General features: G+C 45.1%; 1 protein-coding gene across 11 annotated transcripts in view; it reads right to left on the minus strand.

Moving 5' to 3' along the window:
- Positions 1-19,932, minus strand: part of Hmgs (hydroxymethylglutaryl-CoA synthase) — a 130,486-nt gene that overhangs the window by 10,736 nt on the left and 99,818 nt on the right. For all 11 annotated transcript variants that reach the window (XM_022805480.2, XM_086987347.1, XM_022805473.2 and 8 more), the window contains 3 exons: positions 9,843-10,068; positions 3,750-3,937; positions 1,539-1,722 (listed from right to left, as the gene is read on the minus strand). In XM_022805480.2, the coding sequence (XP_022661215.1) occupies positions 1,539-1,722; positions 3,750-3,937; positions 9,843-10,068 (598 nt within the window). The remainder of the gene's footprint in view (positions 1-1,538; positions 1,723-3,749; positions 3,938-9,842; positions 10,069-19,932) is intronic.

Genomic DNA, 19,932 nt, shown 5'->3' on the forward strand with positions numbered 1-19,932 from the left:
GCTATGCTGTTATTGCGACATCAATTCCTCGTATCAGAATGGCTAGTAGTTTTATAGTTGAAGAGTCGAGCCCAAGAGAAGTGTCGTTGGTAGGGTGGTTGGCTGACAGACGCTAGAAACCAAGTGATGTCGCACAGATACACTTTCGCTATAGATTTCTTACTTCACATACGAGACGTCGTACGCACCTTTTTTATTTTACTGCCTATACAGCTGCTACTGCAACTGTGAATAAGCCGGAAAGCAAACGGGCCAACAGATTAACGGGACGGTGGGATAGCAGTCATCGTACCGTCGCTTCCGCAGCAATGACAGAAGAGTGTAATACTTAATTTCTTCTTTTGGACCAACTGGGCCGTAGCCACGTAAGAATGGTCGGACCAAGCGACAAACCCACAAAGCAAACGACGTCAGTTTCGTTCCATCTAAACGCAACTACGACAACTTCGCTCCGATTCACCAGAAAAAGGTAGTGCCTAGTCAGCCAGTCACCTTTAGACACAAATGTAGACGCATGTTTTCCTTGACAGCTCAACAGATAATAGTAATCAACAATAAATCCAATCTAAATTTGTGAGCTTGTTTCGTTTTCGGGTTAGCCAGCTGCAAGTCGACGACGTTCATCACGTGTCTTAAGTTTATTCCGACGAACAGACGCACCCGAGCGGCAGATTGACTTCGATTGTCTCATGCATGAGGTAACGAAGGGTATTGCAACTGCTGTTCCCTTTCTCATCGTATTTTTGCTAATGTGGACAGCACGAACAATGCTTTACCACTTGTACTCCCAGACAACGGTCATCGGTGGCGAGGACAACTACACGCCCGGAAGGCATCGGAGATGTTACCGCTGTTGTTGGCGAATCTGCTTGCCGTAGATGCTAGTACTCGTGTAGGAGGGTAACGTTAAAACCACGTTTGAAGAACACGACAAATTGTCTCGATAAAGCAGGCAAAGGCCCAAGCCAATTCGACGAACAATATGTTCAACTGGCAGCATACACATACATACGGTGCTAACCGCAAGCGCTGCGTTTCTCCTGGGATCGTACGTATATTCGAGACTAATTCACGCTGCCTCTGTGAAGACACATAGATGGGGTCAAGTATTAAAATATCGATTCTAATTACTACGAAGTAATCCAATTCACACTGAGTGTGAGCATTGACACAGCACGTCAACGCCTAGATCAAATGTAGGCGAACAGGTAAGACGTGTAGATGGAAGATCCTCGTAAGGGCCACATCGCTGCCAACAGTTTTCTAATGTGACGCAATCCGAGCTCCTATGCTTGCCTGTCAGGTTATATCTGTTCCGTAGTACCATCCTGCTTAGGATGTTTGTGTCCGCTTAGCGAAACATGCACAAGTAGGATAATGCTTTGTCTACAAGTTCTGTTCTGTAGCTTCTATAAAGGTATGTGTGCATGGGTCTGCAGCATGAGCCATTACCACTAACTACTCAAAGAGCCGTAACAACAATGGCATCAATTCTTACCCGGTTTTTCATTATGCTGAAATGTCGATATAGTACTCACCTTTATTGATCAACGCAAATTTTCGGCAGTATCCCTGATAGCACTTGTCGAGCGCTCGCGAATAACATTCGACAGAGAGCTTTCCGTCAACGGTTGGGTATTCGGATTGCATATCCGGCTTGTAAAAGTCATAGACGTGAGCCATATGTGAGGCACGGACCCCACGCTCCAACACCAGAGGGGCCTGAAATCAAACCAGAACAATGGCAAATAATACTAGTTGACGTTTTGAAATCTTCAAGTATACTCAAAGGATTGAAGATCTAATAATAGATTCCGGTTCCATCAGCTGCAAAGTGATGAACTGTACATCACATCACGGAGCTAGCGAGTCACATGTGGTGCGCAAGCAATTTGTCATCCGCCCCCAAATCCTAAAGCCGTTTTTTCAATTTTAAGTAAGTACCGGACATGCCTAGGATGCTCCTCCTACGGTTAGCGTATACCATCAACTCATTATCCATTTGCTTTCCCTTCTTTTATCTGTTAGCCATATCTCTGACATGTCCATGAATGCCTAGATTTTTAACACAATCTAACCTCAATTTTAACTGCAGGCCTATCAGCAGAATTAGGAAAGCCCTGCTCAAGTAACAGCTCGCCTAGAAAGCAAGAAACCAGTCCTGAGGACACTTCAAAAGTGGCCGAGTATAACTGGCTGGGTATGAGGTAAGGATTTTCGTCGCGTGAATCGGGCGACCTCTACGGCTTGACAGGACTGTCATTCCATTAATAAAAGGTAACGCTTCGACAAAGCGAGGAAACAGGACGAAGGTCGAAAAAGAAAGAATTCACTGATCGTTGTCTCTCTGACCGTTACCCCTGGTTAGTGGCGTTTCCTTTGCACCCAATTGATGTTAATCAGCAAACTCGTCTGAGACGCCCATTTCCCGATCCACTATCGGCCGTCGAGTCGTCGATTGTCTATTATAGCCTTCTCATTCCATTCTCTCTTTAGTTGATAGCTGGCTTTCGTAAGAGTAGACCAACATAAGAACAGAGCCTGCTGCCCTGCTAGAAAGGTTTCTTCTAAGGTTCCGTTCCGTTTCACAACTTCTTGTTCAGATTCGACCTTTCTTCATTACTTCAGCGTCTTCCATAAAAGAGGGCAATATTCGAAGGAGAACATTGTGAAACTTAGTAGCAGCATTATTACTGCTGTCGCTTAGCGCCGCAGTGCATAGATAAATTAGACGAGGGAAATGGCTTTCTTGCGAAAAACCATTAGGGGGGAAATTTTGTACATGAAGAAAGGATAGGCCGAAGCTGTCAAGAATATGGTCTATGTTCAAGCTAACGTAAGTGTTCGCAAGGCAAGAAGGTGAAGTATGAGTAAAACAGTTGACGGGGGAAAATTCAATAATCGTTTGATGATATAACGAAGCTGGAACGTTCTCGTGATTAAACGTTGAAGTTTTATGAAACTCCAACAAGAATTAAATACGATCAGGAGCAAGGTTCTACTAAAATAGTATCTGCCATTGCAATGGCTGAGCCCAAATGATCTTCCAAGCGTTGACCCATTTAGGCGGTGGACGGAAAGCCGCTGTCCATTTGTCACGCTACAAGAACGGTGAGGGCGTCGATAAAGTGGTGCGACAGAATCTCTCTTAAAGGCATAGAAGAGGTGAAAAGCATCAACTTCGCCTGTTACAAAGGCCACAAGTCACCCGTCTTATTGACTAGACCGCGCACACGAACGCTAACAAACAGCGTTTTGTGATATGCCTTATATGTATGCCTACGGATCTCTTTATAAATCGAGTCCGCGGGTATGTTTGAAGAATCAGATAAATGGCAAGTCAAATAAAATGCGCTAACCTAGAAAAGACCTAGCGTATCTAGATAGTCTAGATAGTCCAAAATGGAAAAAAGCCTGTAAGAGTGTCTTTTCTTCAGAGCATACACACAAATCAAAGTACTTCCAAAACTCCTTTTTGATAACACGAGACTGTGGACACGAAGCCATTCACGAACACTTGTAAGCCACCCGCGTGTTTATGTATGCATACACTTAATGGCCTTTAATCATCATGCGATATAGCTATCGCACAATTAACATACGTGTATATACAACACAAATATATAACGACATGTTAAGTCCAACAAGATAGGGAGTTTGTTGGATTCCAAAAAACATGATACTCTAGCCATTATTAGTCGTTCAACACATCTCTTGGGTTGTTGAGGCCATCTTTGTTACATACGTACCTTGGGTTTAACAAGCATTGCGACGGCTCCGGCACCTCCCGTGGGCCGAGCGGGTCCCGTTGCGTAAATGGCGATGTCCGCCGCCACAACAAGCGCCCAGCGACCGTCCCACGCGGACGATTCGACCCAGGCCGCTGCGTTTAACAACGCCTGGGTTCCGCCGTAGCATGCGTTTGTCGTATCAATACCTGTCGATAAAGTAACGTGCATTTTTAAAGAAAAAGAAAGAGCTGAGTATATAAACAAGGAAGTCATCCAAATAAGCTCTTACCTTCATTCAAGCTAAGAGAGACTATTAAGAGCTATTAATAAAAAGACACTGCCATTGGAAGGCACTAGGGCCAGTACTCAAATTTGTTCGCTAGTATGAGATATTAGCAACGTTCAGTACTCAATTACTATGATATATTCTATAATTTAAATAAGATCGTACAAGAATCCACGGTAAAACATTTGTGCTAAACGAGCCCTGCTGCAAATGCACGGATTTATAATGTTTGGTTCTGGGTGTTGTTGGTTCTGGGTGTTGGGTAATGTTTGGCTGTTTGGTTCTGAGTTCGAGATAAATTCGCTAGAGTAAGCTATGTAAGTTACACGCTTTCTTTAATCATTCTTTCAATCGTACACCCTACTTTGTCATAAATGTTGCTATGTGGGGACCAGCAAGCTGTCTGCTGGAGTGCTTTTCCGTGTTTGCCTTTTTCATTAGAACTGGTTGATACGGAAAGGTGTGCTTTAGAGGGTTCGTCTAACCCTGGATAGGAGGGGCTTTCAACTGCTGTGATCATATGAATTTATTTAACTTTAATTATTATGTAACTAAAGCAACCAGTTGCTCTGAAGGTTTTTTTTGTCACGAACGTGCAAAAATTCATGGTGTCCAGTACATCATGTATGTCAGTTTCAGGTTGCTACGTAAACGTATTAATCCCGCGTGGATTTAAATTAGTTTTTTTTACTAATAAAGAAAAGTATTTGTTTATTGATTTCCTTCCATAGGCCGGACTAACTTTTAAAAGGGCATAACGAACAGAAAACAAATAGCCACCATCAACAGGGCAAGAAAGCGCCACGTTCTAGGAGTCATTGCATAGACGATGCATCTAACATTTTGCCTCTTTGTATCTTCTATAACTTGCTCTAATATTATCAGCTGCTTCGTACCTCAAAAAAATGACAGAACCATAAACCACACTAATCAATTACTTCCATTTTCCATTTTTGTTATCTAAAACGCACGTGTTATGCCATTGAATACCAATGTGCCATGTGGAACATAGGAAGTTCAGCATGCACCCTGTGGCATTTACTTTGTCCCATATTTTCCTTGTGGTAATTCTCTTCTAATCCGAACTTGTCGCTTCATATGGGACCCAAGACGACGGTTGCTTAGTTAGTCGACACGAAACGAGAAGCAGCGTTGACGAAGTGGGAGATCATCGATAGACTAGCGGCGATATTGCTGTATAAAGAACAAAGGCAAGGCGGCCTATCGCTGTCCAAACACTGGCTTTGGGGATGTCGATTGTCGAAATTATATGGAAGGCTGGGTTTAGGTACTACGGAGACTCGGCTAACTGCCGACACCTAAGTCGAGCTGTCAAAGAGAAATTGCACGCCTACAAACCTTCTTCGCCTTGTTATTCCTTTAAGCGGAGCAGCAAATCAGTCCGTCATCGCACTATGTATCATACTGAACGTTATTTGTGGCTACCATGCTATCCCCATCGAGTTTGCCACTAGTGCTGCAGCCGCCGCCGTGCGTGGCAGACGATGTCGATCGAAGGATGTGATGTTGGTCAAAGCGAGCATTGTTTGCACTGTACGTTCACTAGCCGTGCCTTTAGCTTTCTTGTAATCCTGATTTTGCTGGACAGAGCGCAATGTGCCTGTCAGAGTTAGTATTATTGCCACCGCGTTACACCGCGTGCAATCCTGTAGGCCCAGGGATATCGGCCTTTTCTACTGGTACGCCCACCCGCACATTCGCTGCCCCTGCGAGCCCTTAAGGTCTGTGAATGAACGTGAAGTTGTTTTGACCGTTTTGCTCTCTGCTAGTTTACTTGAATCGCCTACTTTGTCTCTCCTTCAGCCCCCGCTACTATCGATATTTCTTAAAGTCATCGACCGTCAAAGTTTCCGCCAGTCTGTGCTCGTAGACATCAAATGATGTTCGAGGAACGGCAGGCAACGCATGTGGGAGCGAAACTTGACGACCGGTTCAGTAAATACTCAAGTGGGATAATCCTACTGCCGACGTACACTTTCGGCTTTGACATAGAACCGTTACAAGACGTTACACAGATATACACAGAGGTAGATCTCAAAATTTGTTTATCTCAAACGTGAACGCAAACACACACACACACACACACACGGAGTATATTCCCTTTCAAATGCTAAAATAAACGCTAGTAGTAGAACGTTCATCTCTGAAAAGAGTTCAAACTTTTAACTGATGCCACGCATCAGATTGGTCAAATCTCATTTTCTTCTGTGCGGTTTGTACAAGTGGTCTTGGCGCTACGCCATAAGGACAGTGCCAGTTGATCCTCCTCTTCAGACATCAAGACTCCTCTTCAGACATCAAGCCTGATTTTTTTTGGTCTCGAAGAACAACCAATCGTGAATTGCAGTGGATTTATGGTCAAAAAGCCAGCTGGCTATTACTGCAGCAGCGTAGCAGCAGACGAAGGACCTGAAAGACTTGTCGCCTCATTAATAGTGCACACGGCTGGTATTCTTACAGGAGTTCCCATCTCCAGACAGCTTTGGAAGTTAATAGCTATGGCATCAGTCGATTGGATGGTGGCTGATGTTAAGCGACCCAGCCATAAGACAATGCCTATACATTGGTTATGATCACTACCGAGATACTGGTGTTTAATTTTATGGCGGTTGTTTTCAGGTATGCATGAAAAAAGAAAGTATGGTCAGTATATTATTTACGTGATGGCGAAGGTAATGCGGTAAATTGACCGTTCAGAGGTATCTGACAGGAACTCGAGCTTAAAGATGCTGTCCTCCGCTAAACTCCTTTATGAATAACCTGAAAGTTAGGTCTAGGAAGACGTTTCTTCTCATCATTGATTATATGTATACGAAGCCAGAATGTAGTCCAAAGTCAGTGATATAAAGTGCTGACAGTATGATTTGCATAATCATCATTAGAATATACCCGTTCCTCTTTGCCTCTTACGTTGAAATCCTGCTCCGTCTAACCTGTGTCCTAAGTTTATTCAATTGATATTTTATAAAATAACTAAATACAAATAGCATCTACAACAAAGTTGCTCAGCGATTATATCATGCCTTCCTGTCTGTTTGCGCAGAAGGACACTGAAGAGTGTTCATGCAAAGCTGACTGTTTTTGCCGGCACAGCTGAGCTACCAACTCGTTACACGTATTAGGTGTTTGTAGTAGCTTGCGTCAAAACGCATAGTCCTGGAACCTCTGAAGTCCACTGCTGAAATGGCATATTCGTTCAGAAGCTCACCGACAGATTTACCGCAGTCTGTTCCGCATCAACGACAACGCCAACTTCTAGCCGTTCCAATGCCGAAGCCAATTTGATGGAACTTTGGCCACGATATAAAGTACGAACAAACGAAAAAATAAAAGGAGAAGCATAACTACTAGGACTACTTTCCCTACCGGTCGCCTATATTCACTGTCTTTGCACCTATTTATTGGCACTCGCTTCTCGGGAAATCGAGTGGCGAAGATCTGTGCCGGTGGACTCGGGTCCCAAAATGCATTTCGGCCAGAAGAAAGCCAAACGCTAATGTACGCCACGACGCGTGTTACTCTCCTTGCGTTTCGTGACGGTGGCGCAGGCGGACGTTAGTGCTATATTGAAACTTCTTCCGCCAACGCCGGCGTCGTCGTAAAACTTTTATATCGACCCATAGCGGTTGGATAGCGTTAGACGCTAGCTATGTAACATTGCTAATACCATGTGTGTGGTCTGAATATCACCAACGGGAACAGACGTCGCAACCAAAGACTACAGAAGAGAAGAGGCTGGTCCTAAGCAGAAAATGACCGACTTCGACTGGACTAATCTGAACGCGGAATGGTGGAGCCAATGTTCGTACAACGTAACCAGCTCGCTAAATATAAGTAGAATCCTACCCGCGGACCTATTCCTCTCTTTGCCCACTCACCGTAAGAAAATAGGTAGCATGAAGGCAACTATATTCTCGGCGCATGAAGTTTGCCTCGAAATTAGTAAAACAGCAACGTCAAAAAGCGCTGATAAAAGTACCTGTTTAATTATATGCATTTGTTTATAGTACGTAAACGACCGCGCCTCATGCTGAACCGGAGAGTAGCAGCGCAGCGGTTCTTGAATTTGCAGCCTCTTCCGTATGCCACCGAGCGAATTCGGTTGTGTATAGAGAATACTTGTATGCGCCGAAGCCTCCAGCGAGAACGCGAAGAAATACCCCATAGTCAATGAGGGCAAATTTGCGGAAAAGGTGGTTGGCGTTTTATGACAATCCGCTGACAGACAGCTTGGCTATACGGATAAACGTCAGGGGCCAGGCGCCTGCTTCGGGTACGCTAGACAGAGTAGGATGTGAGGGTCAAGTGGGAAAGTCGATCGTAGTCGAAGCCAGCTGTCTTTGGACAGAAGAGTCCTTCTACTTCCCTTCCGTATTGACCACATATGTCCTGCCTATCTCACAGTCTTCCTTTACTGTTTTGTCTTCTTTTTACTGCTGCTCTTCGTTCGCCACTTCCAAACAGTTCAGTCTCGACTGAACAGGAACTCGGCTATACTTACCAGGCGCTTTGGCCTCCACTGCGGCCGCAACCACCGTCAAGTGAGTCAGGCTAGTATCAGCAGTCTATCAAAGCTTGGAGGCCTACGATAAACAAGCTCAAGGGAGGATGCCAACGAGGCAGCGAGAAGGAGGATCATAAAACCGTGGTCATCATCGTCGCATCGCCTTCCTCACAGCTGATTAGAGACTCGGCCAATTCATTCCGACAATACAGTCAATTCGTTTTCACGCGGTTAAAGAAAAGACAAAGAGTGTTAACAATCCAATAGCGACTGTTCCAGTTTGCCTTTGAAGAATTAATTTAGTTTGTTTTTTTAGTATCATCTGGCTGGAAACGTTGGATATTTCGAGAGGTCCCCAGAGTACAGAGAGCTTCGAGGCTTTCCACGCGCGGGCTTCCAGAGACGGGGTGATAAGCTACTGATAGAAGCTGCCGAAGCGCCTTGGATAGGAATTGCGACGCGCGGCTTCGTTCGTTCATTGGTCAGCAGAGTAGCCAACTGAAGACAGTAGCGTATGCCGCTATTTCAATGATGAAGGTCACGCTGCTAACAAAAACAGGGGAGTCATTTATTTAGCAGTCTTTCTTTTCGCTGCGTTGTTCTTTCTCGTTCTGGTAACGTTTCGATCTTATCATCTCGCTGGAACGGAATGATATGCCGTTCCTCTCGGTAGATGAGGCGGCTACGCTTTGTAAAGATGAAGAAAGCCTTTAAAGAGTAGTTTCATGGGGTTGATGCTTACAAGAATTGCGGTGAAAATACTCGGATTTGCGTAGCAGTAGAGGTACAATAGACATTCGAATTCATCTCCAGACTTCGGCTACACCTGCCGAACGACTTTGCTGGGAACGGTCCGTTCGATATATCATTTTTCCTCTCCTAGCAGCAAGTAGGTTCGACGATCAAAGAACTACCCCCCTGCCAACCATCACCACTGAGCTGGTTCTTATTCAGTTTGCTTTGTAAAGAAGGAGGCATACGAAATAGACGTTACGGCATTCTTACTGTTTTTCTCAATTAATTATTTCAGATAAAAGTAATCTCTGTTACCTGGATCGAGATGGCGCAAGAAGGACTTCCATATGGAAACGACTATCATTGTATTATACCGCTGTTATATTAACGCTCGCTCTGTTATTGAATTGAAGGTATTTCTGAGGCACGCAATCGTCAGAAATATGCTCTTTTGCATAGGATAGCTTGACCATTACTCAAACATATGCGGATATCTTTTAACGGAACATGGACAACACGACTTGTTTTACAAAACAAAGTTACTTCTGTGTTAGTATTTACTCACCCTCTACGTCGGTGTTGTCTCCGAAGAGTTGCATGAGTACGGTCTTGACTGATTTAGATTTATCGACAAGGGTTTCGGTGCCGACCTCCAATCGGCCGATCTGTGAGGCAGCGACGCCGGTGCGTTCAAGAAGCCTCGACACGACGGTCAGGCATAGCGAGTGAATGTCCTCACGATCATTGCAGAAGCCCATCTTGCTTTGCCCAAGACCCACCGTATATTTGCCCTGAAATAACGATAAAAGCGAACAGAATACTAAGAGCCCGATGTTGCACAACAATGCGCCTCAATGTTGCAGGTTAGTCTAGGCTATCGTATCTAACCGGCATTTGTTATTGCCTGCCACCTCGCACCGTTGGAGCATATTGCCATCAACTATTTTCTTCGAACGCTAGCGGGCGAGTACGGCGAGCAGTCCGAAGATGAGTATTTTTAATAAAATGTGAGATTTACTTTACGGTTGTGAGCATAGTATGTTAATAGTTTACTAAACGTAACCGTAATGCTAGCTATCGTTAGCTATTTTATTTCTCATTTTGTTCTCAGATTGAAATTCACGCCGACACCGTCCGCGCCCTTCATTGATTCGCCGCTCAACCCTATGCTGATTTGCTATAATAGTTATATACCATTTGGTATAAGAATACCGTATAGAGTACGCAAGTGCTCAAAGACATGGGAAGAGGCTAGAAAGATACAGCGCACCCACGTACGTTGCTGAGACAGGCCAGATTTGTTACTAGCTAACTACAGTGTCGCTTTACACTGTGATGAACATGTTAATATGATTCAAAATATTCAGGGACACACACATACGCATAAATCATTATCATCATCATCGTCGTTGTCGTAGATATCGCATGCATATAAGATGACAATGGTCCACTACGACTCTTATTAAGAACGCCTAGTTTTTATCGCCCCCCCCCCCCTGAATTCCCCAAAAAAATATTTGCTTATTTTTCGTCTATATTGGACAAGATCAAACATCGTAAAAACTAATTCGTTCGTTGGCGTTCTAATAAAGTGTTTGTAAGTGTGAGCGAGGCCTTACCGGTGGCCACATTTCACACCACTAAGAAAAGGAACAGTATCTAGAATAGGTATTCGGTACATTAGACACTATACCAACTGATGGTATTTTTTGGGGTTTCTGAACAAGAAAAAAAATTCAGCTGATAAACTTATTGTTTTTTGGTAGTAACAGAGCTTAATATCCTGCTAAATGTCACTTTCAAAGGAGTTAGCGAATTTCGATATTGGAACAAAATAATCAAGAGACAATGGGTTTTTCTAGGAACGTTTATGATACTAATGATCATCTCAATAGTGTCTATTCGTTCTCGGATATCTATGGTTGTATATCGCTGGATAACCTTGTGTGTATGTTCGCATCCTTATTGAAGTGTAGCAAAACTCAGCTGAATCCCTTTAGATTAAATATAAATATAAAGATAATTGACGCTGTTATTGGATGAAAATGAAGTTCTACGATAACCTATTTTCCAGAACCCAAATTTGTCCTTTCTAATAAATTGATTGCAGGCTGTGAAATAGTACTTTTCGCATTCGCTAAGTCCGTAAGCAAAAGCATTGGTTTGAACTAATTAGCGATATTCAGTTTCAAACTGCTACTTGTCGCCCTTGTGAGCTTGATGGGAAGCAGAGAACCAACAACAGGTGAATGGGTCACCTCGCCGCGACCCAGCTCGTTATTGTGCCTTGAATACTTCCTTCAACGGAGATTTCCGACTCTCCAATTTTCCCTGCGCAACACTGCTACATTAGCGCCACAATTTATTTTCTACCCATGGTCATCCAGCAGCAGCCCGGGGTCTTCAGATACCGCCATAAAGTTAACTTCTTTACCAAATACATCGACGACCAAAAAGCAGCTTAGCAAGCCATAAACAGAGGAGACAGATATCAGTGTCTCGGATATCTCCCGCGTAGTGGTTCATTAGTTTTCTTGCAGGCTTACAGCCAACTTTCGCGGTCACTTTTCCGTAGGCGGAAAGCTGCTTGCTATAAGAGTCTTGCATTGTGTCGAACTGTACCGTGCTCCCCATTCCAATGCTTCGCGCAATGAGCTTGCTGTGAGGTAACTGCTGGAGCTGGAGAGCAACTGCCAGCTTGTTATGCCAGCACAATTGTCCCCGCACCAAATGCGTTTGTCTGCCTCGTGGTAAGCTGCGTAGAGAAGGCTATACGAGGGTGTGACGTCAACAGCAGTAACAACAGCAGTGGCAGCTGCTGAGTCGGCTGTAGCAGGGCCGGAGACGTGCACAACTCGTGCTGGAAGGGACAAGCGCAACGAACGCGACAACGAATTTCCATCGACTTTACTACCATTTGCAAGGCGCAGGCGGAAGACCAGATAAGCGGGCAGGCTGGCCAATGAACTTGAGATTTCCAAAGGGCAAAATACGCGTTGCTCACACGCGAATTTGTTCCCACCAAACCAGCCAAAGGACAGTTAACAAGCGGAGATAAAACCGCCTTTCGCAGCGACTGCTATGAGCAAGCGCAGAGAAGGTCGAGGGGAAAACAGTGAGGCATGAGAAAAGCAGGCGACGGCTTGCAGATAAAAATGCAGCTAGATAGCGAACCGAGGTTTAAAGGTCGCAGAATCGACAGACACTAGGTCGTCGTTAGCCGTCTTGACGTCGTTGGTTAGACCCATCAGATTAGTGTAACGTGGACTAGGGCGAAAGATTGACGAAAAAGCAGAAAAAGTAAGAAACGGTCAGGACATGAGTTCCGAAACAGCAGTGGGGTAGAAATAAGACGACAACCCCAAGAAGAGGAATTGCTACAAGATGGGGCAGCAGCGGCTCATTGAGGAAGTGCCAAGCCAGCGCCGACAATGAAGCCCACAGCAGCGCACACGCATGACGATATCAAAACCATGACGTGTATTGGCACGTGTGCTGGTTGATGCAATCACTAAAGATTGCAATACGACAGCGATTATAGTTAATATCTGTAAACAGACTCAACAGGCACACGTGAGAAGAATTTGCAGTTGGAAACAGTGTACCGCCAGTATCATTACTACACTCCATTGCAAAAAGTCAACAATCGACTGCTGACTATTACCACTAATTCTGCTGTTTATACCATGATAATTATCGTATTGGAAAAAGGCCAGCGTGCCGAAGCAGCTTGCGCAGCCGGCCATCAGGCCACAAACATGAACTGCGGCCTAACTCATAACACGACTTGAAGAAACAGAGCCAGAGATAAACAACGGCGAATGCGCCGATCCGCCTATTCCTTGCACAGAGATTGCCGCTATTAAAATTAGATTGCCTGTGGCGTCGCGGCGGTCGAACCTATGCCTGGTATTACTAATGCTGCTTCTGTTGCCACTGGAGATACACTCAAATGTAATTACTCTCAATTTACTACTGGCATTTCCACTTTCTTTATTTTTTTCATTTTTCTTCCGTGCGTTCTTATCTTAGTCTTTCTGTTTCGTCGATTGTATTCTGTTCTCTGTTTTTTCTCGCTTTCCCGTCTTTCAGACACGACGAAATGCTAAACCGCAGACCAACTTACCGAGTCATACAATTAGGGAAAAAAGAAAAGCAAGCAACATAAGGCGAGCGCTAGCGTAACAATCAGATTGGACACAAATCAAAACGTCAGTAGATGCAAAGGAAAGAAAAACAACCCTTGTTTTTTTCATTATAGAGCTGTTTCATTGGTGCGGGCTAGGACAGCTGCTACTGGGTACTCTGATTTACTTTCACTGGCGTCCGATACAAGGGTATGTCAACAATCAGGCAACTAACTCTCATAGTAACGCTCTGCAGCCCCTTAGCCAATGTTCGCTCTTATTTTTTTCTGTTCTGTCCCGTCTTCGGCTGGCCGATTATGCCCGTTTTTGCAATAACATTTGCAGTGAATACCGTATTATGCACCGATGATAGGCCAATCAAACAGCTAAACAGAGTATACTACCACGTTCTAGCATCTTTTACTAGCACTGCAGTGTCGTGCAGATGCGTGACACAGGCTTTACACTGTCATTCGATTGAGAGGAGTTGTACGCACTGGGCGTTAAGGCAAGCGATAAATGGGTGAATCAAAAACTCTACTGTTTATTGTTCACTGAATTCGTTCTGAAGGGCGCGCAGATGAATCCAAAGGCAGGAGATGCACGGGTGAAAGGACTCTGAGTAGCAGAATTAGCAGAAAGAGAGACAGAGTGAATATGGGTCTATGAGAGTGATGTTAGCGTTAGATGTAGCGATAGGTGCCGTTAGAGGCGAGCTAGAAAGTTCGGGGGGTTCGAGGCCAGCCTAAGCAATAAAAAAAAGCTGAAAAGAAGCATTAATCTTGGTGTAAATGTATACTAATTTCCTATTCCCACAGGGTCACATGCGTGAAGGGGACTAAAAAAAGGAGGCTACAGTACAGTCAGCTGCAAATACAGCAGGGCATAGAGGGGGAGAGAAATGGCCCAGAGAAAAGAGCCATCGGCCTCCCTGTCTTCATCCTCCGATCCCCTGCTACTTCAACATTCGCCTCCATTCGATCAGACGTTCCTGTTCCGCGATACTTTTCGAGACTTATTTCGCGTCTTTCGTCTCTACATGTACATATATCTTTGTATCTATGTGTACTGGTTTGTTTGCTTTGCTATGGAAATTTACGACAAATCAGGCAGCGTCAGCGACCGATTCGGTAGTGTGGGTAGTCTCAATGCTACTCCGAGTGAAGGGTTCTACGTGAGCTACATTTGAGTGTGTAGAAGGGAACAGACAAGTTTCTGCCAAGTTTCGACTAGCTCAGCTGCTCTCCTGCTTGTCCAGGGACTGCGCCTCTTCGACACTGCAGTGGCAACAGCAGTACGTCCTATAATAGAGAGAGAGGGATGAAGGGAGGGTCCAAATGGGCGGGATAGTGGATAGATGCTATGAGACGATGTGCGGTAAGGCCTGTCTGGCATATCAATAAGACCAGTCGGCCACGTCTCTCCCACAGGCGCCGCAACAAGAACGGCCGTTGCCATTACCATTACTTCGACGTTGACCACTACTAAGGGACAGACACGGCGGCCGTTTCCACAGCTGCGAACTACGAATTCAGGTAATTAAACCTCCCTGCTGTGGCTTTGTGTGCTATTATCTGTAGTTTTGGTATCTGTCTACTATAGAAAAATCACCTTTCTCAGCATGTTCTTTTAGTAACTCCTATCCTCTCTTTAGTTTCCGCCGATACTCTAATCGTCGTTGTATTCGCCCGCCCATCCTCACGAATGACCCCTTCACTAACCCTCGCCGAATAACTTCTTCAGCCATACGTCTGTCCGTTCGACCCACGAAGCAGTTCAACGCTCAGCGCTTCTACTGGCTGCTCTTAGATCGTTGGATCGTCGAACAATTGAGACAGAGTCAATAGAAGAGAATAGAACCTATATAGCATGCTGCAGCAAAGACTTTATCGTATATCGTACCGCGCTGGAATTGGGATACGTCACACACTATTGCAATCGTAGCGGTCACTGTGGCGACTTCTGCTGACTACTCCGTCAATGAAGAGCGTCCGCCATGGGGCGGGTTTTAAGGCAGTCAGCTGGTGAACCCTTTCTTCTTCGAAACTTCCCACGCTCTAGGAAGCTATAACTATTCAGCCACATTGGACAGAACGTGCGCTGGACTGGAAATCGCTCCGTAAACGAAAACTGCCACCACACTAAAGACGATGTGGCTACGGTTAATGGTTCCTTTGTGCCTCTCTGGTAGCCGTGATGGCAGCGGTAGCAGCCGTGGCTGCTTCTACAGAACGTACCGCTACAATCCAGCTCAGCAGACCACTTACACAGAACGCCTTACGAACTAAGTGCAGATTTTACATATAACACCTATGTGACATCGAACAGCACTCTTCGCTTTTCCCAGTTTCCCTGAAACGGAATGGCGACAAGACAGCAATTACATTAAATGTTATTTTTAGAATTGTCTTTGGTTTTTGTCGCCACGCGGCTGTCCCCACGCTATAAAAACGGCGCATTACTCAACTGTGCGTCACGGCTGCGATAAGATCAAGATCCGGTAGCCCCAGTTCAGCTGAATCCGATCTATTTGTATGCGAACTACGAGCGTAAGCTTCTATGTGCTAGAGCGATTGTCCTCTTGCTCTTCGGAGCCGATAGTGGTAAAAGCAGCTGTTACTTATTCCGTCTGTCTTCGTTGTACTCCTGCGAGTCGTATTCCATCAATTTGCCGTATATCTGATCTTACACACGCATCCAGCACAGAAGTTGTAGATCCCTGCCAGCCAGTCGGCCGGTTTGCCGGCCGGCCGGGCGGCCGGCCAGCCAGCCAGCCAGCAAGCTGTATCCGAAACTACACCAAAGATCGCTCCTCTGATCTTGTCCTATTCGTAATGTCCAGGGAAGCAATACTATTCCGAAACAGCTCCGAAATGTAGCTTGGCTCTGTAGAATCATCTAATCGAAGTTTACGAGCCAGGAAAAGGAACAACGTGACCGAGAACGGGTCGGATTGCTACACCGTCTAAGTCTCCTGATACTGGTCGAACTCGATCGGTACCGTCCATCGTTTAGTATTCGGTCTACGTAACTGAGCCTGTATTACATTGTCCGATGTCCGCTGACCCGATTTTTCGGTTCCAGCACGGCGTACCGTAAAATTGGTAGTTGGTTCTGATGAGCCAGCTTGTGGTTCAACCGCCCCTTTCCCCCAGGTTCGCAAGGTCCCTTACAGAATTCAAAAAGGTCTGCTTTTTTAGTTCATTCTGACGTGTTGTGGCCAATTTTGCGTCAACTACACACTCCGTTTGTCCGTTATCGCCCGTCCACCAAGACAGCAGTCAAGGCTGTGGAGGCCGCAGTAAACAGAAACCGAGTCCGCAGCTGCGTGCGCACGCAGACCAAGTACTCATGAAACTTTGTACGCTTTGACTCGCTTATAAAGCAAGGGGGACAGGAACATAATCCCATAAGTCGATAAGGCCGCATCAATGACGGGGCTGCGGGTCTGTGGCAGTCAGAAAGACGACCCACTTTCAGATTCTTTTCCCACCTTTCTCCCATGTGCAGGTATATCCGTTTCTTCTTGTTACCGTCGGCTTGTTCCACTGGGTTGCTGACGCATGCAAATACGCTATTGTGCAATAGTCAGCTTGCGGGCCGACCAAATAAAACTGTGTTATAAACTGGGTGCGAACGGAAAAAAACGAATACGATACAGAGAAATGAAAAAAGGTGGAAGAAGCGTAGCCACATCTCTTTCATTTCTGCTGCCAGTAAAGACTGTCATTTCTCCGGTCAGCGTACACCATCCTGAAAGCCAGGTGGGTCAGTAAATGCAAACTGAAGAGCTTATGCAGCGGCATAGACAGGCAAATTGTACTGAAAGTGTGAAACGCTTGCTCATCAGAACTAACGTATTGCACTCTCTTTAGAACTGCTTTGCTCCACGTGGACCTCTCGTCCCTCGCGTCTTGTAGTTCCGGCTCTTTATAAGAGACTGTTCGACGATTCTAGCGCTGCCCAAAATGTGCCGTCTCATGCCAGGGCTAATAGAAACATCTATTGCGAGTCCACTTTTTTAACGACGAAGGCTTTTAGATCAGGCATTGAGAGACCACGGTGCACCGCGCAGGAGGGCGGCACAGATGAGTGATATTGCGAACGTTGTGATGAATGACGTCTCAAAAACGAGCACCTCTAGAGTACGAATCCTACCTGAATTATATTTCATTCTTTAGTGGAAAGAGTGAGCTGAATAGTGGACACATATATACCCTGTGTTGTTTTGAACATGAATATAGAGGCATTTGTAGTCATTTTCACTACGTAGCGTGGCCGCTGCAGTCAATGGCACCAATAGCGGAAGCCTGTTATTCTGCTCTGTCTCACGGTTTTAAATCATCCAGCAATATCTTGTAAAGCCTCTTTACTGAAACGCACAGCAGGCCTCCGCGATCGCCTTTTTCGCTTAATAGCGAGTCGCACTTCCCGCTTTTCTATGTATATATTGAACCCGGGGCTGCAGCAGGAGAAACAGCCGAACCACCGTCGCTGGCACTCGGGGAGGGTCAAAAGGGCTGTCACAGTCAACCGGAGCTTGACGACCGACAGAGGGCAAACAGGAGTCAAAGAAATGAATGGAAAACGAATATTTAGAACAAGAATTTAAACCAGTAGACACCTGGAATAAGATGACGACGATGAAACGAGGACATTGAGATCAGGAGAACCGTAAAACATAACGAGAAAAGGGAGAAAGGTAGGAACAAGAAGCGAATTTTGGCTAAAGCTAAAAGTAACGTAGGCCAGAAACGAAAGGTTATAAAGGATACCAATAGTAAAAGTTGTCCCACCTGAGAAAAGACAAAAAGTCAAAACCTTGTTAGTCCATCCATCCATTAATAGTAACGCAAAATAGTTTGGTAGGTAGGTAGGTAGGTAGGGCTCGTGACTGAAACCTGCCTCGATTTTGCCTGCAAGTCTGACCTCGGCCTTTGCCTACCTAAAGAGCACTATGAACTGAATTTTCGTAACTTAAAACTGACCGTTTTAGCGTCAAGGCTGTCCTGTTGTGAGCCCGCACATTCATATGTAATCTGCTACTTTGCCGGTAAAGAAGAACGGGAACCGATGGAGAGTATGACTATTGCCAATGTCGTTAACATTATACTTTTGCGAAGCGTAGCATTCACATGGACATTTTTTCATCGATTTCCGATCACTTCTGGAAAAAATTTCCATTTACGTTTCAGTGGGCAGAAATTTTTCACCCACTTTTGCCGATCTTGAAGGAACAAACAACTTTTCTGGTAAAAGATTACAAAACGTCTCACCACATTGGCAAACAAATTACCTAAGAAGAATTGGAACTACTACTTGAAAATCTGTACGGCAACAAAATGTACAGTTTTCTAATTTAAACTTAGATAAGTGAAGCTTGTAACTACAGGAATGGACATTGCTCTGTCACCTATGCTCAAATCCAAGTTCTGAAAAGGGCATTATTTAGAAACACTGAGAAAACATTGAGGTGGACTAAGATGGGAGTTTATTCCGTAGCTTAGACAATGAACATAGCCGTTACGAATAAGGTCATCTTTAAATAATAAAACCTTTACACCTATTAACGCTGGCTAGATCATTGAGACTCATGAGGAGAAGTTATCTGTGAGTATTACCGAAATTTACTATGTTATTATCGTTACTGTTATTTACGCTTCTTTGTTATAGTTATAGATAGCCATTATTAGTATATGATCGCCAACAATAATTTAGCTGTGGATGTCAGATGAAGCCTCGGTCAATGCTTGCTCCCCCGCGTGTGTCATTTGCAGGTGTAGAATTGTTACGACAGCCGATAGGACTGCGGTGTCGCTGTCCTATTCAGTGTTGGTCCTGTCTGATCAGCAGACGCTCCCCACTTCGTGTAAATTACCGCAGTCTGTACTTTCTCTGTCAACTTGTATGCGATCGCCTGAAAAACGTTCGACTATAACGGCAATCACCCTCACGACCACCATGTAATGGGCCCTTCATGTGTGGGCGGCCAGTAGACGTATGACCGTAAAGGGCCGTTATTGACATCCTCTGATCTCGGTCGTTCGTTTTCGTCGCTACGACCGTCAGCATCATAGGCGTGGTTGTGGTACTTGCGATATTTTTATTAATCCTACAGTAGCTTCCTATGCTATACCGGGATGGGCGCACATTGAAGTGGGAAGCGCGATGAAAAAACGAAGACTCGGTGTGGCTTAGAGGCCGATGCCTCTATACACGACCAGCCGACGTTTGTATAGCTGAAAATATCAAAGGCTGAGCTTAGGCCGACGGTAGCATTCAGTCAGAGTGGGGTGAAAATACGCACCGCCATGGTCACTATCGCCACTGCTCGATCCCATCTGAAGAAGGGGATCATCTAAAGAAGACCCCATCTGAGGGTGTGGCCCATTGAATTGAACAGCAAAGCAAAAGCAGCAGCAGTCAAAACTCCCTCATCAACCGGCACAATAATGGTTCCCTGCGCTCCGACAGGTAACTTGCTGCCACGCGGACCCTTAACAGGATATCATCCTTCCTTAATGTTAA

This window comes from Varroa destructor, unplaced genomic scaffold (genome assembly GCF_002443255.2).
Source record: "Varroa destructor unplaced genomic scaffold, Vdes_3.0 BEIS01000004.1, whole genome shotgun sequence".
Taxonomy (NCBI): Eukaryota; Metazoa; Arthropoda; class Arachnida; order Mesostigmata; family Varroidae; genus Varroa; species Varroa destructor.